The 26081-nt window shown below is 40.7% G+C and overlaps 1 protein-coding gene and 1 pseudogene across 20 annotated transcripts in view; one reads left to right on the forward strand and one right to left on the reverse strand.

Moving 5' to 3' along the window:
- Luc7l2 (LUC7 like 2, pre-mRNA splicing factor) overlaps positions 1–26081 on the reverse strand; it is an 81476-nt gene that overhangs the window by 48989 nt on the left and 6406 nt on the right. For 7 of the 20 annotated variants that reach the window (XM_085840705.1, XM_085840695.1, XM_085840696.1 and 4 more), the window contains exons 1-2: positions 3029–6023; positions 2014–2114 (exon numbers count right to left, since the gene is read on the reverse strand). The exons of 1 other annotated variant lie outside the window; for it this stretch is intronic. Coding sequence is in view for 7 of the 19 variants with exons in the window: in XM_085840695.1 (XP_085696821.1) it covers positions 2014–2016 (3 nt within the window). In the remaining 12 variants the exon portion in view is untranslated. 12 more of the 20 variants (XM_085840697.1, XM_021164284.3, XM_085840693.1 and 9 more) reach the window with 10 other exon arrangements.
- On the forward strand, positions 15389–24204 carry LOC110296564 (kinesin-like protein KIF11; annotated as a pseudogene).

Genomic DNA, 26081 nt, shown 5'->3' on the forward strand with positions numbered 1-26081 from the left:
TCCAAAATATGAAACTGGCACAAGGTGATTCAGGATATCATTCAATTTCATAAAAAACATACTTACCACACAGTAAGAAACATTAACTCAAGAAAGAAGTTTCTTCTTGGCAATGTTATCTATTTAATATTGACCTGACAAACTAACTTTAAACATATGGAATTTTAAGTGACAAGAGTATAAGCTGGGCATGGTAGTGTACCCCCTCGATCCTAGCACTTGAGAAGTAGAGGTTGACAGATCTCTCTCTGTATTGAGGCCAGCCTGTTCTACATTCAAAGTTCTAGGCTAGCCAGGGCTACATTGTGACACCCTGTCTAAAAAAAAAAAAGAAAAAAGAAAAAAGAAAAGAAAGAAAGAAAAAGGAATATAGTTCTATTAGCATGCCTTTCTATTTGTACTTATTTTTATGGCAATACAAATGTCTTTTTAAAATTAATTTAAGCACAAACCTATAATGCCAACTCCTTGTAGAAGCAGGACCACAATTTCAAAGTCTGCCTAGAGCTACAGAGGATGATAAAAAGCCAGCCTAGTACACACACTGAAAGCCAGTCTAAAACACCAAGTGCTGTAAGGTAGCACAAGTGCTTTTCTACCTTTGTAGAAGACCACAGGTCCAATACTCAGCACTACCCCAACAAAAGCTTGTGCGCATACACACACAAAATTAAAATTTTTAGAAAGTTACTTGACAAAAAATATTAAGTCAGGTAATGGTGGTTCACGCCTTTAACTCCAGAACTCAGGAGGCAGAGAAAGGTAGATCTTTGGAGCTTAAGGCCAATATGGTCTACAGAGCAAATTTCAGGACAGCCAGGGCTACACAAAAAAGCCCTGTCTAAAAAAAAAAAAATCAAAAAGTATTAATAGGAAACAACAAACAAAACCCAGTAGGGGTGGGGAAACATTTATCTACAACAAGGTTTCTTGAATTTTCAGTGTGCATCAAAACCAAGATCCAAACAAGGTGCCGAATGCCTTTAATCTCAGCACTAAGGAACAGGAAGAGTTGGAGCTCAGTTCCAGATATAGTTAACATAAGATTCAGTACCATACAGACTCACTCTCAAAAAAAAAAAAAAAAGTCTCAAATAAATAAATAAATAAAGACTTTTACTCTCTTCTCTTCTTGCTCCTGTTCCCTTATTCTCTTCCCCGTCTCTCTCCACATGCTCATAGCCAGCCTCTACTCTTCTCTCTGCCTTTCTGTCTCTAATACTCCTAAAACTCCCCCTCCTCATGCCCTAAATAAACTATTCTATACATAAGAAAGGAAGGAAGGAAGGAAGGAAGGAAGGAAGGAAGGAAGGAAGGAAGGAAGGAATTAACAAGAAGGAATTAACAAGACTTTCTTAAACCTAATTGTTGGTTTGCATCTCAAGAATAAGCATTTGACTACAGGAATGCCGCTGTTGCTACTCTGGGACACACTGTTACCCAACAGTAGCCAACAAATTTTGTTTTGTTTGGGGGGAAGGGGAACTTAGAGCTTGAGACAATCTCATTCTGTAGCCCAGCTAGCCTCAAACACAGAAACTCTCTTGCCTCAGCCACTCACTAGGCAGAATTGCAGGTATGAGCCACTACCTGGCCAAATAAGTGTTTATTTATAGAGTGTTTTGTCTAGCATGCATGAAACCCTAAGTTTGATACCCAGTAAACAAAATTAGATGAGAAAGCCCATGCCTATAATTCTAGCACTCAAGACAATTAGGAAGATCAGAAGTTCAAGGTCATCCTGGGATACAGGAATTTCTGCTTTGTATTTCTAAAAATAAATTTATAAAAACGAAACCTTTATTTAAAACATCTTCAAGCACTAACTGCAAAGGGCATAATATATAGACAGCAGAACCGAATATAACACAGAACTTGGTACAGTATGTATCCTCCATAAATATCCCCCCTCCCTAACTGAAAAGCAAAACTTTGGATAGTTTAACTCTTAAAATATAAAATTGAGGCCTACAGAAATCTGAGGTCTCAAGAAAATAAAAATAAACAATTTACCATATTCTTGAGACAGGATAAAAGAGTCAGCAAGGGCAGCTGGTTAAATTCTTTTCACGTTGAGTCAAATAGGTCAAACATCAGTTGTACATGGTTCACAACTAAATTAAAACATATGGGTCAATAGAGTGTTTTCTACAAAAAAAACAATAAGTTAAGTTCTCTCTTTGGCCAGTGTTAAGAAACAAGATATGACATTTACTCAGTTGACTGAACTACATGTTACTTTCTGATGCCTTTGACTTGTTAAGTTATTCAGCAAAAACAAAAACATGATGTAAACTTTATATATGTGTATACATATATATGTATAAATAAATAAATAAAACGAATACACTGTAGCTATCTTCAGACATACCAGAAGAGGGTATCAGATCCCATTACAGATGGTTGTGAGCCTTCATGTGGTTGCTGGGAATTGAACTCTCAGGACCTCTGGAAGAGCAGTCAGTGCTCTTAACCACTGAGCCATCTCTCCAGCCCCATAAACGTTTAATTCTTTAAAAACTACTTCCCTCTATGCCCTCAACAATCCTACAAAATTGATAAATCTATTTTCTATCTTAGCCTTGCCTTTCCATTTCTACCCAAGCAGCTGCCAGTAAATGATCATTTAAACCCCGAAGACCAGGAGTGGAACAATGGTGCATGCCTATTGTCCCAGCAACTTGGGAAACTAAGGTTAGAAAATTGCTTGAGGCAGGAGTTCCAAGACAAGCATAAAACAGCTGGAACGATTAACTTCATTGCTAAAGTGCTTTGCTTGGACCATAGTTTGATCCTTAGAACCCATGTTTTAAAAAAAAAAGTTATCCACAGTGGTACACGCTTGTAATTCTAGCCTGCATGGGCAGACACAGGTAGATCCCAGGTCACTGGTCAGGGGAACAATCTTACCTCTACACATACACACCTGCATGCACACTCATGCACAGACCCACACCCACCCACACCCAAAAAGGAACAGACTGGGTTTTGGGTGCTAAAGCTGTTAAGATTCCTCTCAGAAACTTACCCTGGTTCACTCCCTCATTTTTTTCTCCAATATGATGATCCAACTTCTTTCGTCTTCTTAGTCTACAATTTCTTCAAAGACTCATTAGGATGGATAGGCCTGTTTATATTTCCTCAAAAGTAGCAGTTCTGAACTGCTTCACGCATCTTTTTTTTCCATTGAAACCTACATTGACCTCAAAACTCATCATCTTCCAGCTTCAGTCTCCCAAATGGTAGAATGCTAGGATTACAAATATATTCCTTCCATGTTTGCAATTTCACTTTTTGTTTGTTTGAGCCCAACCCAGCCTAGAATTCTAGGTACTCCTGCTTAAGTCTCTCAATGGGATTACATGGTGTGTCACCATGCCCAGCTAGAAGCTCATTAAGAAGCAGCTATCTCATTTTTTCTATTCTTACCACACTCACTGACCTTCATTTAGTGCTCAGCCCATTGCTTATCTAAACCCTAAGCAACTTTAAATTTCACTGTCTATAAGAAGCACATTACTGAACAATGAACCTGAGCATGACCATAACATCTACTTGCTTTTGAAGTCCCCATCCTGCACACATTTTATCCTTAGCTGACATTCTACTTTAACTAAAAACGTACTTCCCACTTACATTACTTACACATACACAAAAAATAATTTATCTTCTGTTCTATTTTTATTTTTTTTACCTGAAATACTGTCTCAAAAACATAGGCTTACTTGAGGAGTGCTAAACAACTGCAGAGATTCCAAGATAACAGGGTTCTATGAGGTGAGATTTTTATTGTTTTCTGGGCTGCTCTGTAGACAGAAATATTATTTAGAATTCAAAATACAAAGTGAGGGGGAAACTTTAACTGATTCACTATTCAAGTGCTAACAAGAGTTTTTCAATGTTGTGGAAGATGCCTGAACAGTAACAAAAATCAAATGGTTACAGACATACATGAAAACTGTTTGGCCTTATATGTACATGCTCTAGACTAAGAAATATCCCATTTATGTATTTTTATAAAATGTATGCTCGTGCATTTAAGGCTATACCTCTTTTACTTAAAATGAAATGAGCCAAGTATAATAAATGGATGGCTTACAACTGACCAAGATATAAGTATAATTCATTAAGATGAGAACAAAATTAAGAGAATATGTGTCGATGACAAGTCAAGAAACACAAGTTACAATAAAGATGATTTTACAAAAAGATAAACCCACAAAAGAAAAACACTACTGAAAATCTTTGATTCAATAATTTTGCAGTAATGTTCTATACAAATGTAGATGTATTAGCTAGGTATTTCTAACTTGTACTAAGAATAGGTACATTACTTTCTGAACTGCATTTTCCAAGGTTATTACCTAAAAACTTTTCCTTCAATTTTATGTTATCACACACTACACAACTGGGTAGCAGTTAAGATTAATATCCTGTATTATAAACTGAGTAAGTATCCTATAGCTCATTAAAATTACTATTCTAAATAGCTAAAACTATCTAAAAATTCTTATGTATGTTTTTGGTGTCTTGTTGATTTGGCTTTTGAGATGGTGTCTCATGTTGCCTAAAGTAGCCTCATTAACTGTGTAGCTGAGTGTGGAACACTCCTGATCCTCTTGCCTCCACAGCCAAATGTTAGGATCAGAGGAAAGCCCCATATACAACAATTATGATCTACTACTCCAGGAACATTGACTGACATCCCTGTCAGGGTCCAGAGCCATTAAGGAGCTTTTTGTCACTCAGGAGTTAGATGGAAGGGTTGTGGTACTGAAGATTGTACAGGTCACTGCTCATGCTAAGAAAGCGCTCCACCACTTAGATACATCCCCAGCTGTAGGTAGCTTGTCTGCTCAAAGATACTCAGTATCATGGATGATACCATACAATTTTATTTCTACGATCTACATTTTGGGTCTATAGGTTGACTTCGAAGGCACATTTGAAGATACACTATCACTCCTATTTTATTTTAACCTTTCAGAAATGGTTTGTGCTCCCATAAAAACAACTTTAAGGGCTGGCAAGATGGCTCGGTGGGTAAGAGCACTGACTGCTCTGAAGGTCCTGAGTTCAAATCCCAGCAACCACATGGTGGCTCACAACTACCTGTAATGAGATCTGACACCCCCTTTCTGGTGCGTCTGAAGACAGCTACAGTGTACTTATGTAAAATAATAAATAAATCTTAAAAAAAAAGAAACAAACAAAACAATTTTAAAAGCATAGTAGCCTTAGAACAACCTTCTAAACGTCAAACTTCAAATTTTAGGATGTAATCTAGGTCCTGGTCCTAGGCCTAAGGGTATAGTTTAGTGGTTCAGAGCTCCCTAGCACACGAAAAGCCTGGAGTTTGATCCCTATTACTGGGGAGGTGGTGGTATTCCAGTCCACCTCAATTATGTTTAATTCACTTTAGTTGTACCTTCCTAAGTCTTTCTGGAATCTCAGCCAGATATTCATACCCAAACTACGTGCCCATAGAGTAACATTGCCAAGGGACATTCTTACAATTAATCCAATCTAGTCAAAATAACCACTATCCATCTGAGGGCACTACAGTGCTTTCTCTCAACTATCACAAAAACAATTTTCAAAATGTTTCTTAAAATTTCCTGTGTTACTGTTACCTTCTAGAATATGCTCAGCGAAAACCAATTAATTATCTCTCTTTTCTAAGGCAAAAAATTTCTTAAATGTAACTAATTTAAAAATACTAGTAATGATATCTACTTGTGACTTTTCTAAGAAAAACTAATTATATTTATTTAATATTTTTAGTATAACATAGAAAACTACTTGGCTTCCCATATAACAAATTACAGATTTAATTTGAGGCAAAAAGGTTATGTCACTTACCCAAGCTTCTAATTAGAAACCAGGTCTCCTGAGTCTCAGCCCAATGTTCTTTTCCTAAACTTATATCTTATTAGAAAATTCCAAATATAGACAGACCCCCAGTTACATGGGTTTGAGTTACACTGATTCACATATACAAACTTTATATAGTGTGACCAATGTTTCAACTCACGCGGTACCCTGCTTCCATTTATGCAGTATGCCAGGCATCGGCACGATTTTCAGTGGCACACAGGCGGTTGCCACCACCAGGGCCCTAGGCAAAATTGCAAAGAAGGCAAAGTTTGTCTTTGGCCCTCCCATCTCCCTTATGCATTTCTCTCCCACCTCCTGATTATCCTCCCAATGCCCAACCTCCCAATGCCACCAAGCTGCCCTTCTGACTGTCCAAAGCAACCCCCACACACACACATCACGAACTATCCTTTCCTGAAGTGCCCAGTAATCCAAGTTATCTATTTTACTATCACCACAATTCCTATTCCTAAGGATTCTAGTGAGATTTAAGTCACTTAAGTGATTAGCTGATTTAAGTAATCGATGATACACTTAACCAACAGATTTAAGTCTCCAAGTAATTTAAAAAGGAATTAAAAGTTCTTTTCAGAAAAGTGTGAGTGGGGAATATTTGGAAAGGGGGAGCAACACCTTCTCAAGAGTCCCAGATTCCTTTATTCCTTTACTGTTTCAGATTCCTTCACAAATATGATACTGTTAAGGGGATAATTGCCATCTAAAGCACCACTACCCAAAATAGTCATGGCTGTTTTTATAGTTGTCTGCAAGGATAAACAAAAAACAAAGCTCCTTTAAATACCCACCCTTACCTACCTTTTCCATCTCTCCCCCACTTTCTGGGTCCCCAATTCCACCTCTTAAAGCCAAACACACAGTATTTTTGGTAAGCTGTCCCATGTGTATAACACGAGGTTTTCCATTATGTGGTCCAAATGACATGGTGCTTCTCAGTGATGTACCTATGTCCCTTATCCTTGTCTAATTTTGTTTATGGTACACAAAAAAAGGTAATTCTGATTTTATTTCAAGGTCCTCAATTAAAAATTCATTAAATAACAAGGAAATGTACTATGTTATATCAAATATATGAAAGAACTAATACGGTACCTTAAAAAAGCTTTCTTTTTGTTTTCTTGAGCTATGGGATCTCACTGCACTACACTTGGCTAACATTCACTCCTTTTTTTGTCCCACTTGTCCATAAAAGTAGTTCTTCTCTATTGTTTTTGCTTGAGCCTTAACTCAGGCTAGCCTGGAACTATATAACCTAGGGTAGCCTTGAACTCACTGAAATTCTCCTGCCTTAGCATTCTCCAAAGCCAAAATTGATGTTTCTTCTGAATCAATACAGCACTGAAAATCAAATCACTTCAACCTCAACCAAATACTATTGTTTACTCATAAATATGTGTTCATTTTTAAGTTCAATTGGTCTGAAGGGTTAAAAAATATTCAGGGACAGAGACAGGAATATAAATTTAAGTAAAAAATAATTAAACTTTAAGAATCCAGCTTCATTCTGGGACTACAGAGAGAAATTTACAGATATACTACATATTTAACAGTTCAGTTTTGTAATACTAGAGGGGGCTGCTATCAGAAAATTGTCAGCTGGGCATGCCTTTAATCCCAGCACTTGGGAGGCAGAGGCAGGAGGATTTCTGAGTTCCAGGCCAGCCTGATCTACAGAGTGAGTTCCAGGTCAGCCAGGACTACACAGAGAAACCCTGTCTCAGAGGAAAAAAAAGAAAAAAAGAAAAGTAAATTGTCAGGTCATAGTTACCTTGATCCAACTAACCTCCCAGTAGAATACATAAGGAAATCCTATCTATGCAGAAGTTACCAATAATGGCATCAATTCATATTTAAAGATTACATAAGGTAAGCCTTTAAGATTTCTAAGATGTTATTACAAATATTGAACTGTTAAGTTCCTGTATGAAGCCCCTTCTAAACATCCTCACTTATGATGGAGAAGGAAGGAAGTTAAGACATGCTGCAATTATAAACATTCTTACCCAAGCACGAAAGGTTAGGTTATTCCAGTGGTGTTTTTAACTACTTAGCTTTCAAGGGATTACTTACTACTCACAAATAAATCTTATTTTCTTTCCATTTTTCCCTCCTCTCTATACAATAAATCTGTTATCCGCCTTTATCTATCGTTAAGAAAAATTTCCAATGGGTTTTTATTAGGACTTAACCTTACACTGAAAGCTGTATTAAGTATTGCTAAAAAATATTTGAAATAGGTTTTATCTTCTCCCATATTTTCCGCAAAGAACTCAAGAAAATTCAACAGATTTTACAATTAAGCTAAATTTATGTACGTCTTTTCTTGTAAGCCAAATTTGTCCAAAAAAAAAAAAAAAAAAAAAAAAAAAAAGCATTTAAATCGCTAAGAAACTTGCCTAAACGAGTTTTTACAAGTCAGGATTTGGACTTGTTTTGTTGGGTTTTTTTTTTGTTTGTTTTTTTTAATGGAAGTGCTGAATTTTAATTTGAAAGTACATTGTTAATTATCCCCCAAAAGCAACATTTCATCATTTTTAGAAACAAACACGTAAATAACTCCTTATAAGAATTCTAATCTAACTGTATTTTTAAAAACCCTTTCCTTCAATTCTAATTCAGTGGGCATCAAATATCCAAAATGATTCTGTTTTCAGCACAGGTAAAATTTGCCAATATTTACTGAAGTCTCTAATACGTGGTCTAACAAAATGGAGGTCTCTCGGTGGAAAAAAAAATAGGCTTAAACACTTCTACAAAATGGGGCCAAACACACCCACATTAAAAAACCATGGTTTGGGTCAGATTTTCCACACACACGAAAAAAAAAGTCGATTCTGTCAGGGCTCGACGAAGCGTCCCCTGGAACTGGGGGTTAGTAGTGGTTTCGTTAAGACCAGGGAGGGAGGGGGTGTTTCTCTCCACACTCTAGAGGACGGCGGCGAGGGGTGATCCGAAAGCCCAGAGGAAAGGAGCTGGAGCTGGGGGGAGACCTGAGCGCCCCGCCGGTCCCTGATCAATAGTCAAACTGACCGCCCCACTACTCCAAGACAGACTTGGGCTCTCCCAACCCCGCCAAGTCAACAGCAAAAGGCACAAACTCCCTTTTCTGCTCCCAGGCCCCGCCTCTCCGCATTGGCAGCAGTTCCCGCCAATCCGCACGGTCACCGCCCCTAAGCCCGCCTGCCAAGCCCTGATTGGACTGGAAGAGAGACGGGGGTGGGGGGGGGGAACCTCGCGCTACCAATCTGAGAACCCCTTACTCGGTCGCACGCGCGCGCCCAAGTGCTCCCTCGGAGGCCTCCCCCGCCCCGACCGCGGCCCCTCCCCCACCCCCAGGGCTCTGGCAGCGACTTACCGTCCCGAGAGGTGCCCATTAACTGGTCCAGCATAGCGCGCATCTGGGCCTGCGCCGACATGGCGACAGCGTAGCGGGCGGGCGGTCCGGCAGGCAGGCAGGCGGGGGTGGGGCACCGGCCGGGCCCTGGCGGGCGGGGGACGAGGGGAAGGGGTGGGGGAGGTGCGGCGCTGTCTCGGTGGCCGCGGCGGCCTAGAGCCCGCGAGTAGGGAGTCGGAGGGGTCGTGGAGAGTCCGGGCTGCGCTCCTCACGACGGCGTGGACGTGGAAGATGGCAGCCCCCCTAGAGAGTGAGCCCTGGTGCCCTCACTCTCCGTCCGGTTCCTGAGACAGACGCGACACAGGCTAAGCCGACTCTCGCCTCCTCCCGACACCGACACCCGCCAGAAGCCGTCAACCCCCCCCGTAGCGAGCGAGCTCTGACGCGGCTCGCCGCCGCCGCGACGGGAGCGCGCACGCAGCTCGCGCCTAGTCGTTTCCTGTGGGGGTTCGGCCAATCGCCATCCAGCTCGCTGCGCTCCGCCCTGCCCCTCCCACGAAGGGTCCCACCCTAACGGCTGCGGAGCGCGTTCATGTCTGCTTACCCCGCCCCTCTCGGAGGCTGAGTCTCGCGAGAATGATGCTCTTTTTTTTTTTTTTTTTTTTTTTTTTTTTTTTTTTAAGCCTACTCCGAAGCCTCTTCGGCCCCGGGCGTCTAAGCAGCAGGTCACTTAGGACCTTGCTGTTGCTGTGCTGGTGTCCTCCAGCCGCAAATTAGCCAGTGCCGAGCTTAGAGCGAGTCGGAGTAAGTAGTGCGACAGAAGTTCTCAGGGTTAGTGCTTTCCTGACGGATGCTGGCGGAATCGCAAGCCCGTAGGAGGCCCGAGCCGAGGACACCTAACCTTATCCTCAGGCCACTGCCCCTCATCCCCTCATCGGTGCCCGAGCTCGGGACATGTCAGGTTCAGGAAAAAGAAAAAACAAACTGCGAAATCAACACAGTGGAAATCAGGCCTCCCGACCCCTTCCGCTACGTTTAGGACAGCTGGAAGCTGCTAGTCTGAATTCGGAGCTGGGCAAGTGAGAGCTTGGGACAGGCCATAATGCAGAGCAGCGTTCCCGCGGGGTTCTTGGCTGACTGTCGCCCTGCACTCCCACGCCTTGCTGACTGCGACCTTTCATCCGTAGTTGATTTCTTAATCTCAAGGCTGGTGGGGCTGAGGCCAGAGTGAGCCAACGGGAAAGAAACTGGCGAGTCTTTTAAACTGAAACGTCGCAACTTTAGATAATAGTTGGGAAGTTATGGATATTTTTTGCCGTTTCATTATAATTGCCCATGCATTGAGGAACTAAAATTTCAAACTAGTGCCAGCTTCATATTAAAATCATGTGAAAGAGCAATCACAGTTCCAAGGTTTAACTAGGTACTGAGCCGATGCAAATTATTTACGTTATCGTCAGCAACTTGCCAAAAAAAAAAAAAAAACCCACAGTCACTCAGTACTGTTTTTGAAACAGGGTGACAATGTTATGAGAAAAATAGCCTTAAAAAGTGAGCGGTCAGCCGGGCGTGGTGGCGCACGCCTTTAATCCCAGCACTCGGGAGGCAGAGGCAGGCGGATTTCTGAGTTCGAGGCCAGCCTGGTCTACAAAGTGAGTTCCAGGACAGCCAAGGCTACACAGAGAAACCCTGTCTCGAAAAACCAAAAAAAAAAAAAAGTGAGCGGTCTTCTCAGCATAGGTTAGGAATTGAGACGTTTTTCAGTTCTGCAGAAGTTAGGCATCACCCTGACACAAAAGACAAACTAACTGAGCTGCCAACTTAGCATAAAACTGTTTAGTTGTTGTTTGGGTTTTTGTTTGTTTTTTTTAATTGCATGTCGTCTCCACTTTTTCTTCCCAACTTTTGGTTTTAACGAGACAGGGTTTCTCTGTGTAGCCCTGGCTGTCCTGGAACTCACTCTGTAGACCAGGCTGGCCTCCGAACTCAGAAATCTGCCTGCCTCTGCCTCCCAAGTGCTGGGATTAAAGGCGTGCGCCACCACGCCCGGCTTCTTCCCAACTTTTAACATTACCCACTCTGCAAATTCCTTAGCCTTCTGGTTCAAGACACAAATATTACCCAGTGAAGTGCTTGAAGCCCAAGGTGAGCACCTGCTCCTCCTTCCATTTGTGAGCCCAGCTGTATAGCCGATTGCCTGCTACATTTCAACCCTAGGTTCAATAGCAAGGGCCTAAACAAGCAGCCAGCTGCCAAGTAGGGATTATAGGGCCTAGTGTCTCCTGTTTATCCGTGATTCCATAACCAGCTTTAGCTAATTGCAGCTCATACTAACAAAGGACCAAATGATTTATTCCTTTCACTGTGTAGCTCCAACTGCCCTGAAACTTGTCATCCTACCTCAGCTACTCTAGATTTAGGCATGTGCCACAATGTCTGGTTCAAAAGCTAAATTCTAAACAATTCCAAACAACTGCTTGGAGAATCCTTTGAAAATTGTACAATGGGGGCTGGAGAGTCTTAGAAGTTAAAAGTCTTTGGATCCCATCACCCTTTCGACTGCTCAAAACCCTCGAACTCCAGTGTCAGAATTGATATTTTCTTTAAGACACCAAGCACATATATACACATACACTGAGCTAAAACAAATACGTAAAAATGTTTTTTTAAAAAGGAAATTGAGGGCTGGTGAGATGGCTCAGTGGGTAAGAGCACCCAACTGCTCTTCCGAAGGTCCAGAGTTCAAATCCCAGCAACCACATGGTGGCTCACAACCATCCGTAACAAGATCTGGCGCCCTCTTCTGGAGTGTCTGAAGACAGCTACAGTGTACTCACATGCATAAAATAAATAAAAATAAATCTTTAAAAAAAAAAAAAAAAAAGGAAATTGATGTAAATAGAAAACTGCAAACTATGTTCTAGAGAGATGCACTATTATACAGTATTATCCTGAGAAACACATTCTTAGAAAAGTACACAAAAATGCTGAGTAATTAGGTTGAAGTGTTTGTGGTTTTTGTTTGTTTGAGCCAGGTTCTCACCATGTAACTGTGACTGGATTGGAACTGACTGTAGACCAAGCTGGTCTGAAACTCAGAGATTGTTTCAGAATGGAAACAAAAGGAAAACGATATAGGTTAGTGGTAGATCACTTCTTTAGTGCTGCTAAGGTCTTGGTTTCAATCCCCAATACTCAGAAGGAAGAGAAGGGAAACAAAACTTACCTTACAAAACACATTAGCCTAATTAACTTGAATATAGTTTTAAAAATTGCATTGCTCTCTTTCCCCGTCACATAATTGTAGAAGATAAGCATCTGCTGCTTTTTTTTTTTTGGGGGGGGGGTAGGTTTCAAGACAGGGTTTCTCTGTGTAGCCCTGGCTGTCCTGGAACTCACTTTGTAGACCAGGCTGGCCTCGAACTCAGCAATCCGCCTTCCTCTGCCTCCCAAGTGCTGGGATTAAAGGCGTGCACCACCACACCCGGCTAAGCATCTGCTTCTTACCAAATGTTTTTATTTGTAATTCAAACTCTCAACACCAAGAAAGTTAACAGCAAAGTAATAATTCAATGCTATAGAGCAGAAATTCCCTCCCTTTGTGTTGTGACCAGGTCTTTTGATTTGTAGGGTTTAGTCCAACTGGAAAACAGAAACATTTATTTTTGTGCAACAGTGGGAGTATAGCACAACTTTCAGAGCTACCATGTTAATCCCAGGAACAAATTTAAGGTTGTCAGGCTTGGCCGTGGTGGCAAGGGTCTTTACCTGTTGAACCATCTTCCTACCCCAAATCCAGGTATTTGAGCATAATAAGCATGCCTTCTATCACTGAGCTGCATCTAACTCCTGATGTTCTATTTCAAAGCAAGTTTCATAGAATCAGGGTTTATATATTCACTTTCCTTTTCATTTTGGTACCTCTACCTCCCATTTGAAACATTTTTGTTTGAAATTTTCTTTGAATAGGGTTCAGGAAACTGCAGCGCAAAAACTGAATCCACACCACTGTTTTGATTGTTTTGGGGTGGGCAGTGTTACTCTTTTGGCTTTGTTGATTGGCTGGTTAGTTTGAAATAGGATCTCACTATGTAATCCTGGCTGGACTGGAACTCATTATATAGACCAGGCTTCCCTTACCTCAAACTCATACAGATCTACCCGCCTTTGCTTCCCCGGGACTAGGATTAAAGGCATTCAATACCATGTTTTGGGCTTTTTTAAAACAATGTGACACATAATTCAGGCTGGCCTTAAAGTTGCTATGTAGCTGAAGATAACCTTGAATTGGTCATCTTGCCTCTTCTCAAGTGCTGAGATTACAGCTCAGCAGCACTGTCTGTTTTTAATCAAATCTCACTGGAATATTGCCAGGATCACTCATTCTCATACTATCTGCAGTTGCTTTTGCCCTTTAACCAAGAGTTATAAGGTCATAAGACACTACTATATGGCCTTTAAGACTTACTCTTTTTTCCAATTGTTTTGTTTTGAGATAGGATTTCTCTGTGTGGCCCTGGCTTTCCTGAAACTCCCTCTGTAGACCCATCTGGCCTAGAACTTGGAGAGCCACTTGCCTCTGCATTTCTCTAGTGCTGGGATTGAAGTTTGCCCCACCACTGCTCAGTAGAAATACTCTCCCTGAGTTCTAGTGAAAATAAATAGGCATTGATATTTGAAGTCTGTGGAAGGAATACATAGAGCCAAACCAAAGCTAAAAGAATTAAGCCACGTAGGGCTCTGCACAAAGAGGACGTGCAAATCTGTGAAGTGTTCCGTTTATTTTTTTCCTCAGGTGAAATTATACTTTTGGTTGTATATATTTCTACACTTATTTCTTGAGTGTAAATTTATAATATGGAAAATATCAGTATAAATAGAATTTCTTCTATGAACTATTTATTCACTGTACAAAATTTTAAAATTATTTATTTACCTGAAATGCTAAACTAGTTTAATTAATGAGCTTCAATGGGATTAGAACTAGAAATATTAAATGTTAAAATTCTTTTCCTTGTAGGAGGAAGGTTGAATTTTAAGATACTTAAGGCATTTTAACCTTCATGTGGCTTATTAAAAACTGGTAAAGGCTGGTGAGATGGCTCAGTGGTTAAGAGCACCAATTGTTCTTATGAAGGTCCAACCATCCGTAACAAGATCTGACACCCTCTTCTGGAGTGTCTGAAGACAGCTACAGTGTACTTACATATAATAAAATAAAATAAATAAATCTTTAAAAAAAAAACAAAGAAAACAACCTAGTAAACCATAAGAACTTGTACTCAGTAACATTAAGTTTATATGTTCCCTTTACTGGTTCTGTTTACTGTTCTCTTTAATTCTCCTGGTATTGACTTCTGAAAATTCTGTATTATATATCTTCAGAGTTGGATTAAAAATGTCAGAATTGTCATTAAATAATTTTTTAAAATTTTTTTCAAAGATTTGTTTATTTATTATATATAAGTACACTGCAGCTGTCTTCAGACACTTCAGAAGACACTTCACAAACTTCAGATGAGAGAGTCAGATCTCCTTACGGATGGTTGTGAGCCACCATGTGGTTGCTGGGACTTGAACTCAGGACCTTCAGATGAGCAGTTGGGTGCTCTTAACCGCTGAGCCATCTCACCAGCCCAATTTATTTATTTTTATTTATATGAGTACATTGTAGCTGTCTTCACACACATACCAGAAGGCTGCATCTGATCCCATTACAGATCGTTGTGAGCCACCATGTGGTTGATAGGAATTGAACTCAGGACCTCTGGACAAGCAGCCAGTGTTCTTAATCACTGAGCTAACTCTCCAGCCCAATAATTTTAATTTAGAAAGATTATCAGGGGCTGGTGAGATGGCTCAGCAGGTAAGAGCACCCGACTGCTCTTCCAAAGGTCCTGAATTCAAATCCCAGCAACCACATGGTAGCTCACAACCATCCATAATGAGATCTGACTCCCTCTTCTGGTGTGTCTGAAGATAGCTACAGTGTACTTACATATAATAAATAAATAAATCTTTAAAAATAAAAAAGATTATCAGCTGAGCAGAGGAGGTTCGTCCTCTGCGGATCTTGTGGGGCAGTGGCCACTCTCTTGGTCCTCCTGGCCTCACTGTGTCGTTGTCACCGCCAGTCAGGTAGGTTTTGGCTCGACCGTAATGGTGTCCCAGCCAAGTTCTTTGAAGAAGAGGAAAAGGGCAAGAACATCCAGGTGGTGGTGAGATGCAGACCATTTAATTTGGCAGAGTGGAAAGCTAATGCCCACTCAGTAGTAGAATGTGATCATGCATGGAAAAAAGTTAGTGTATGGACTTCGGGGTTGACTGACAAGACCTCAAGGAAAACATACACTTTTGATATGGTGTTTGGAGCATCAACAAAACAAGTTGATGTTTACCAAAGTGTTGTTTGTCCAATTCTAGATGAAGTTATTATGGGCTATAATTGCACCATGTTTGCATATGGTCAGACTGGCACTGGAAAAACTTTTACAATGGAAGGTGAAAGGTCACCTGTGGCCTCCCTTCCCCCCAGCCTGGAACCTGCCTGCTCAAGGGTGGAGCTACCGGCTCATTCGTCCTGCCACGCCCACTGCTGGAACCTGCCCTCTGCTGCCTGGAGGCACACACGTGTTCGTCCTGCTACTGGACCCTGAGTTACTTGGCGGGAAATTGGGTTCCCTCCCCCTTCCTTTATAAACTGAGTGTCTGGAAATATTAAATGGAGTCTTGATCCGAATGTTGTCTTGACTCCATTGTTTCTTCCGCCCCGTCTAGTTACCTCTCTTTCAGCCTGAACTGCCATTCTCAGTGAACCGTTCGTGTTGTGGACCGCGGGCGGGCAGCAACAGTTGGCGCCAGAACTGGGACCTGAAGAATGGCAGAGGGATGCTAAGAGAAACGACTGCTGTGTGGAGCTCCACAAGAAAGAAAAGAATCTTCGTATCGGAGGAGCATCGGAGCAACGGACAGGTACACATGCTAGCGCTAGCCTAAAAAAATTCAGTTTTGTAGAGTGTTGCTGGGGATGCAGTAGGATACGAACAAGTTTGAAGCAGTGCTGACCCAACACTGGTTCTGCTTGGGGTCAGCAGTTCGTAAATCGGAACTAGATACGGAGACAGGCGGTGTGCCGCAGTTTTTTAGAAAACTGCTTAGGTGGAAGAAAGAAGGGTTCAAAATCATGGATCAGGCAATTGTGTTTAGTTTTCAGGAGTTGCTTAAGGATAAAGGAAATTCATACCGGAGAAGGTATGGGCTAAGCTGAGACAGCGTTAAGCCCGAGCGCTGGTTCACTTAGGTTCAGCAGTGAAGCTTAAGAGGAGCTAGGCACAGGCGGTAGGCCGTGGCTAGAAAAAAGCTACATTGTTAGGTGTGAGAAAGGAAAGGGTTTATTAAAAGGAAATTAATACAGGCGGATTGCCGCAGTTATAAAAACTGCATCATGAGGGAGGAAATTGTCCCAAATAGCAGGAGTACTCTGCCCCATTTTGTGTCTTGTTTATGTCTGGTGCACCAATCTGTTCTCGTGTTCAATTCATGTATGTTCGTGTCCAGTCTGTATGAATGAATGTTCTATGTTTTATGTTGGATAATAAAAATGGTATAAAAAACTTTATCTGCAAGGCCGAGAGCTGCCACGAGTTTCAGCCAAAAACCAGACACGTGGCAGGAGGGCCCCTGATGGAAAAAATGTTCGTTTTAAGAAAAAGCAGCGAGTACACAGCCTCTTAGTTTCGAATCTGATAAATGGTTCATGATTAATGTGTTTGACAATGGTAAAGTGCTTTTTTATTCTATGATTGTAGCTACAAAGATTAATATTCTCTGATTGGTCTAAAATTAACTGCTTCATTTGGTTCTTTATTAAAAATGTGCTCTGCATGTTTTCGCATTCAGCTCATAAGTTGTTGGTTAAAATTAATAATTGTTACATTGCTACAGATGGTTAATGTTAAATTTGATAACTCAAGTTTAGAGTCCTTCCGACACGTGGCCTAAGGCAGCCCTAGAGGCTGAGTCTCTTAAGATATTTCTAGTTTAGATAATGATTAATGTGGTTCCTATCCTAAATAGTAAAATTTAAGATAAGATATAAAGCAATGCCTCTTTATTAAAGTGTTAAAGCTTGCTTTAATAGGTATTCATAAGTATTAATTGATATCCAAACTTCGTAATATGATAGTAATGCTTCTAATATTGATTTTAACAGTGATAAATTGTTTTAAACATAGGTTTTGCTTTCCCAAAGTTGTAGATATTATCCTAACCTTGCACAAAAACTTAAAAATTATGGTTAAATCTGCCATTGTTCCATTGACTGCAGCTTGCAGTTTGATTGCAAATTTAAGATTAATGCTCAGATTAAAAAGTATTTTACTGGGCAGTCCCAGAGCCCTGTATTGACTCAAAGGTAAAATACTTTTTAATCTGAGCTTGTGAACTTTCTTTTGTTTTGCAAACAATGCCTAAAAAAGTTTTTCCCTGTGTTCAAGAAAATTTCTTTTTAACAGTGTTACAGATCTATTCAGATGTTTAAAATAATGCTTAAATTCAAAGATTTTTGCTTCTAGTAAACTGGTAATCACTAGAAAATTTTGCCTCTATGTATGGCTAATATAGCTTTACATTATGTAAGAAAAATGTTTATTGTTTCTGCTTCTTTACAAGAAGCCAAAAGTTTTAATCTTTCAGTATATATTGTTTCCTAAGTGGAAAATATTTTATTAACTAATGCTTCTCAAGGGAAGTTTACCTTAAATCCTTGCTCTCACCCAAAAGATTCAGAGACAGTATCCTTTTGTTATTTGGTGTTTTGGTTTGCTGCAAAAGGTTTTACAAAAAATAAAGAAAGCTTTTATAATTGTTGTTAATTGGTAATTAAAAATTAGTTGTGCCCAAGACAATTCTTTGGCCAGAAAAAACATTATTGTAAAGTCATTTTTCTCATCCTCCCAGCCAATCGTTAGCCCACGTGGGCCCAACTAGCTGCTGTGGAGCAGTCTTAAGACACACAGTTGCCCCTATTCCAGCACAAATAATCTGGTTGTGTGCTGTAGATGGTGTTTTAAAATGCTGAACAATCAAACCTTAATTTATATTGATAGTCAATGCTATATCTCTGAGCTCATAATTACTTAAAATTGTTCGTCCCTCAGATACTATTAATTCTCAAATTTACAATTGCTTATACATATTTCTAGTTAATAAATAAATAAATTATGCACGTGTGACTCTTAATAACTTTTCTAGCCTTCTAGTTACAACCGTTCCTTAAGAAAAATGATTGAAAGTGCAATTAGTCACTGCCCCTTTACAGCCAAATATTTAAAATGTTTTGTCCAAAAAGTTATTAATTCAAAAGGTTAGATATTGTAAAATTTTAAACTTTAACCTCTTAAAAGACAAAAGAGAGAAATTGTATCCCCATATATACTATTTAGTGCATTTCCATGCACACTATTTAAAACATACCTTTATTTTCAAAATTTGAGATTAAAATGTCAAATTTAATAAATGCTTTTTAGTATCTTAAAAGGATCTACTTATTGGCTTATAGATTGATCCTAAAACAGCTACCTTATTAGGAAAGAGAAAAACAAGTTCTCTCCACAGAACTCTACAGAAGCATATTGGTAATTCGTGTGCTGAGCTGACAGGTAAGTTAACACAGTGTCCTGATTAAAAGGACTAAAAGATTAAATTCATGTTTTAGATCCATCCTTGCTTGTCATTTTTCCAGTTTGGACTAGCTTCTAGCCTTTTAACTTTATGGCAATAGTACATCAGAGACTGTATATTCAGACTTAGTAAAATTAGTCATTTAATAGAGTCATAATGATTTTTCACTCTTCTTCAGTGTGACCAGCCATTCTAACTCAATCTTAGACTGGTCTAATATTCAGTTCAATTATTAGAGATTCCTATATTCTAAATTACCTAGCAAAGTTAATTCAGAGCATTTGCCCCAAGGTCACCAAAGGCTCACCTTGCCTTTACCTTATTTGTCTTAAACTTTTTGCAAACTGACATTAAAGGTCAGTCTGCAGCGGAACGCCACTGGCACCCAGTTACTTCTAATTCTTATGCATTGGTAAAATGGAAGGACGCCCTGACTAATAAATGGAAGGGTCCAGATCCAGTTCTAATCTGGGGAAGAGGCTGGGTTTGTGTTTTTTCACGAGATGAAGATGAAGCACGGTGGCTACCAGAGAGATTAATTCGTCAGGTAAACACAGATTCTGTCTCTCCTCGTAAGTATCATTCTAGAGCCTAAAATTCCTCTTGAGCTGGGAGTGGAAGCTCTCAAAAAACACTGTTTCCTCTGAGCCAATTCCCCTACAAGAGGCCGGAGATTAACTTTAGCTTTACAATTTGCATCTAAATAAAGTACCTTGACTTCTCCAAACAGAAAATTTACATTACTACACTCTAATTGTTTAGTATTCTTCCTTCTCTCAAGCAGGTCAATCTACATTCTCCGGTTCTCCGCCCCGCCCCTAAGAGCAAACAGGTGGTTCTGCTAATCTCCCTTCCAGGGACATCCCAGCATGTGGCTTTTCAGTCTAAGATAAGATTTAGATTTACCAGGAGAGCTAGGGAAGTAGAAATTTCATATATATTTACAAAGATTAGTTCTTATTTTGATAGATATAGGCTTAGTCCCTTAGCTGGCCTCTGGCTTTTCACCCTTGCTGTTACTGCAAGGTGTCCTTAGTTCCTCAGGCTACTGGGAATAACAGAGATGAAGAGGAAAGACTTTCAGCTCCTAGTTTAACCAAAATTAATGGTGTTAATACTGACATAATTCTTGTCTAGGCCTTGCTAAATCTGAGGTTGACAAGTCTCATATAGAGACCTCGCAATAACTCAGAATTGCGATACTGATTCATAATCATATGAATACGGTATGGGTACCGCTTGGTGCAGGAGATTACTGCCTGAGGAGGGAAGGTCCAGTTTGACCGTTTCTGAGTTCCCTGTGCGACACACCTGATTTGAAAGAGGTTGGTATCTGACTCCAGCAAAAAACTAAAAATACTTAAGGCTCTGCCTCCCCTCCCCAAAAGATACCAAGAGCCACAGATGTGAGTCGTTACAATGCTCACGGGAGGAATCAGGCCAATGTCCACCCAAGTCAAGGTTAAGGCCCACTCATCTACGGATGAGAAAATCATTTGATCACCTCTGTTAAGCATTGCCTATTTAAACTTAATTAATAGGGGGGAGAGAGATTGGAGACTTTGCTGTTGTAAGAGCAGGCCCTTCACTGCCTCCCACCCAAAAAATAAAAAAGCCAATTGGCCTTGTACTAGGAGCCAGCCAGTCTTAATCGCTTCTCACTGTTCCCCTGCCTGTCACCCAAAATTGTGGATAATTATCAGTTCAGTGTTATTCTAAAATTGTTTAGCTAAACTCAGCCAGGGTTCCAACGCCCTACTTAAAAGGCAAACAGGTAGCTACCTATTCAGCACTAATTAGCATTATAAAGTCAGAGCCTACAGCCCAGTGCTGGTATTTCAGTCAGTGCTTTTAAGACAGTCTCAGCCAGATACAGTTTACCATTAGAATAGTTAGGGAATCCCACGGAAATAGGTTTTTTCTTTAGCCCTAGGAACTCAGGCAGAACTATTGAACATAGATAATTTTTCTGCCACAGGCCACCTCCTTTTTTTTTATTTTTGTTTTGTTATCTAATGGGGGGAAATGTGGCCTCCCTTCCCCCCAGCCTGGAACCTGCCTGCTCAAGGGTGGAGCTACCGGCTCATTCGTCCTGCCACGCCCACTGCTGGAACCTGCCCTCTGCTGCCTGGAGGCACACACGTGTTAGTCCTGCTACTGGACCCTGAGTTACTTGGCGGGAAATTGGGTTCCCTCCCCCTTCCTTTATAAACTGAGTGTCTGGAAATATTAAATGGAGTCTTGATCCGAATGTTGTCTTGACTCCATTGTTTCTTCCGCCCCGTCTAGTTACCTCTCTTTCAGCCTGAACTGCCATTCTCAGTGAACCGTTCGTGTTGTGGACCGCGGGCGGGCCGCAACAGTCACCTAATGAAGTATATACCTGGGAGGAGGATCCTCTGGTTGGTATAATTCCATGCACTCTTCATCAAAGTTTTGAGAAACTTGCTGATAATGACACTGAGTTTTCAATTAAAGTGTCCCTATTGGAAATCTATAATGAGAAGCTTCTTGATCTTCTTAGTCCATCTTCTGATGTTTCTGAAAGGCTGCAGATGTTTGATGATCCCCAGAACAAGAGAGGAGTGATAATCAAAGGCTTAGAGGAAATCAAAGTCTACCAAATCTTAGAGAAGGGAGCAGCAAAAAGGAAAACTGCAGCAACCTTGATGAACGCTTACTCTAGTCGTTCACATTCAGGTTTTTTTTCTGTTATACACATGAAAGAAACGACAATTGATGGAGAAGAGCTTGTTAAAATTGGAAAGTTAAATTTGGTTGATCTTGAAGGAAGTGAAAATATTGGGCATTCTGGAGTTGTTGAACAGAGGGCCCAGGAAATACCAACCAGTCCCTCTTGACTCTGGGAACAGTTCTTGTGGAAAGAACACCTCATATTCCTTATCAAGAATCTAAACTAACTAGAATTCTGCAAAATTCTCTTGGGGGACATACAAGAACATCTACAATTGCAACCATTTCCCCTGCATCTCTCAATCTTGAGGAAACTCTGAGTGCATTGAAATATGTTCACAAAGAACATAATGAATAAGCCTGAAGTTAATAAAAAACTCACCAAAAAAGCTCTTGTTAAGGAGTATATAGAAGAAATAGAGCATTTGAAGCAAGATCTTGCAGCAGCTCATGATTAAAATGGAGTGTACATCTCTGAAGAAAGTTTTAGAGTCATGAATGGAAAAGTAACTGTTCAGGAAGAACAAATTGTTGAGTTGGTTGAAAGAAATCAGTGTTCTCGAGGAGCTCAGTAAGTTGCTTAACACAGTTAAAGAAACCACTAGGAATGTATCTGGTCTACATTCTAAACTGGACCACAAGAGAGCAATCGATGAGTACAATGCTGAAGCTCAGGAGAGCTTTGGCAAAAATCTCAACAGTCTGTTTAATAATATGGAAGAATTGATAAGGATGGCAATGCAAAACAAAAGGCCATGCTAGACATTCATAAGACACTGTTTGGTAACCTGATGTCTTCTAGTGTCTCTGCATTAGACACCATTACCACAACAGCACTTGAATCTCTCATGTCTATTCCAGAAAATGTGTCAGCTCGTGTTTCTCAGATTTCTGATATGATATTGGAAGAGCAATTGTTAGCAGCACAAAGTAAAAGTGTTCTGATTGATGAACTTGTGACCGACCTTTTCACTTCCCTGAAAACCATCATAGCCCCTGGTGTGGTTTCCATCTTGAACATAAATAGGCAACTACAACATATTTTCAGGGCTTCATCGACAATGGCTGAAAAGGTAGAAGATCAAAAAAGAGAAATGGACAGTTTTCTCAGCATATTGTAGAACAATTTACATGAACTTCGAGAAAACACCATTTCTTCCTTGGTTGAATCACAAAAGCTTTGTGGAAACCTAACCGAAGACCTGAAGACAATAAAGGAAACCTATTCACAGGAACTTTGCCAGTTAAGCAGTAGTTGGGCAGAGATTCTGTGCTTTAGAGAAGTATGAAAACATCCAGAAACCACTGAACAGTATTAAAGAAAATACAAAATGGAAGTCTAATGATATAATCAACAAAACAACAGTTCACAGTAAGAAAATTGCTGAATCTAATGGATTATTACAAGAACTCAGACACTTTAACCAAGAAGGCATACAGTTGGTTGAAGAGTCTGTAGGACACTGCAGTTCACTCAACAGCAACCTGGAGACTGTATCCCAAGAGATCACACAGAGGTGTGGGACCCTGAACACAAGCACACTTCCTTTTTCTGATCAGTGGGCATCCTGCTTAAGCAAGAAAAATGAAGAACTTCAGAATTTTTTTTTTTTTTTTTTTTTTTTTTTGGTTTTTCGAGACAGGGTTTCTCTGTGTAGCCCTGGCTGTCCTGGCACTCACTTTGTAGACCAGGCTGGCCTCGAACTCAGAAATCCGCCTGCCTCTGCCTCCCGAGTGCTGGGATTAAAGGCGTGCGCCACCACGCCCGGCAGAACTTCAGAATTTAATGGAGTTTGTAAATGGATGTTGTGAAGTTTCAAGTTCAGAGATCACTAAAAAAATAAGACAACATACACAGCTATCGAGAACCTGCACAGCTCGTTTGTTGTTCAGATAGCTTCTGATAAAAAAAAAAAATGTAAACCAAGAAGCCTGGAGCTTGATAAAACTATAAAAATTGGTTTAAGAAACGTAATTGCTTTCTGCAACAGGATCTGAAATTAGATATCCCAACAGGTATGACACCACAGAGGAAAATATATATCCATCAACACTCATGAGAACTGAACCACGGGAGCAGCTCCTTGATCAGCTGTAAAAGAAACAGCCCAAGCCACTAATGATGCTAAATGGCTCAGAAACCAGCAAGGAGACCAGTCAGGACATGGATGAAGAGAGGGAGGCTCTGGAGCAGTGTACTGAAGAATCTGTAAGTCAAGAGACAAGTGTACATACCAGGGCAGATTGCTCTTCCAGCAGAGGTGTTCCATTTTTGCAGCATAAAAAGACCCATGGAAAAGACAAAGAAAACAGGGCCTTAACCTGGTGGAGGAGTGTAAAGTGGAAGAGGCCTTGGTTCTTTTTTTTTTTTTTTTTTTTTGGTTTTTCGAGACAGGGTTTCTCTGTGTAGCCCTGGCTGTCCTGGCACTCACTTTGTAGACCAGGCTGGCCTCGAACTCAGAAATCCACCTGCCTCTGCCTCCCGAGTGCTGGGATTAAAGGCGTGCGCCACCACACCCGGCTTGGAAGAGGCCTTGGATCTCTACATCTTCAAGAGCAGACTGCCACTGCGTGCCTCCATAAACCTCTACCTGATCTGAGGCTTAGGGTGTCATCTTTAAAATACAACCTGAAACTCCACAGTCTGAAGTTATGTACAGATGAAAATGGGACCGTTATATGAGGGTCCCACAGTAACTGTAGTTGGACTGAAAGTCTTTTTTTTTTTTTTTTTTTTTTTTTTTTTTTTTTGGGTTTTTTGAGTCAGGGTTTCTCTGTTTAGCCTTGGCTGTCCTGGAACTCACTTTGTAGACCAGGCTGGCCTCGAACTCAGAAATCCGCCTGCCTCTGCCTCCCGAGTGCTGGGATTAAAGGCGTGCGCCACCACGCCCGGCCGAAAGTCTTTTTTTATAATCCTTATAGTCCAAGTATGTAGTAAGCTGGGTGCCATTTGGGATTTACATTGAATATGTGTGTTTCTAGCTTTTTATATAAAGCAGCTCTTCTGCAACACGTATTTTTCTTGTATATAATTAAATACGAAATATATGCAAAAAAAAAAAAAAAGATTATTAGTAGCCAGGCAGTGGTTGGTGCACGCCTTTAATCCCAGCACTTGGGAGGCAGAGGCAGGCAGATTTCTGAGATTAAGGCCAGCCTGGTCTACAGAGTGAGTTCCAGGACAGCCAGGGCTATACAGAGAAACCCTGACTCAAAAAAAAAAAAAAATTTAAAAATTGAAAAAGAAAAAGATGATGAGTGCATGAATTGGAGGCAGACACATGGAGAAAAAGCAAGTAGAACATGCAGAAGCAGATTATGGAAGATTAAACATGATGAGCAAGGAGACCAATACTAAACAGCCCAAGTTTTAGACAGAATTAGCTAAATGCAGTAGAACCATTTATTTCTAATGCAATTTAAAAGGAAGAGCAAGTTGACAGTTGTAAGAGGTAGATATTAATGTGCTCATTCAATTCACCTCTTCCTGGACATCCTGTGGGCTGTGGTTCAACTGTGGCCATAGTCCTTACGAGTTATTGCTTATCAGGACTAAGGAAGAAATATCTCCCACTGTGGTTAGCTTACAGTGTGTCATTACTTTCATCCCACATCTTCATGTTTCCCTTTAACTCTCCTCAACCTTATTCTGCTTCCTGCCAGGACCCTAACGCATCATAGTTGTGTTATAAAAGATAGACACACTGGACTGGTAAGTTGGCAAAGCACTTGGAGCATTAAGACAAAGTCTCTGGGACCTACTGTGGAAGGAGAGAAATGACTTCCTAAAATTGGCCTCTGACCACTCTACCTGCACTCACACATACCACGCAATAAGAAAATAAACATTTTAGAAAGATGCCCATATGTATATTTATGTGTTTGTCTAGCCATAGAAAATATATTAATAGATGCTGTCTTAGTCTATTCCTGCACAAACATCATGTCCAAGAAGCACTTGGGGAGGAAAGGGTTCAGCTTACACTTGACACATTGCTGTTCATCACCAAAGGAAGTCAGGACTGGAACTCAAACAGGTCAGGAAGCAGGAGCTGATGCAAAGGCCATGGAGGGATGTTCTTTACTGGCTTGCTTCCCCTGGCTTGCTCACCTTCTCTCTTATAGAACCAAGACTACCAGCCCAGAGATGACACCACCCACAAGGGGACCTCCCCACTTGATCACTAATTGAGAAAATGCCTTACAGCTGGATCTCATATGGAGGCATTTCCCCAACTGAAGCTCCTTTCTTGACTCCAGCCTGTGTCAAGATGACACACAAAACTAGCCAGTACACCCAAGGCAATGCTCAAAGCAGTGCTCAAGGCAATGGCCAAGTGTCTTAGTCAGGGTTTCTATTCCTGCACAAACATCATGACCAAGAAGCACTTGGGGAGGAAAGGGTTTATTCAGCTTACATTTCCATACTGCTGTTCATCACCAAGGGAAGTCAGGACTGGAACTCAAGCAGATCAGA

Source organism: Mus caroli, unplaced genomic scaffold, assembly GCF_978045245.1.
Source record: "Mus caroli unplaced genomic scaffold, Mus_caroli_1 scaffold_7, whole genome shotgun sequence".
NCBI classification, from domain to species: Eukaryota; Metazoa; Chordata; class Mammalia; order Rodentia; family Muridae; genus Mus; species Mus caroli.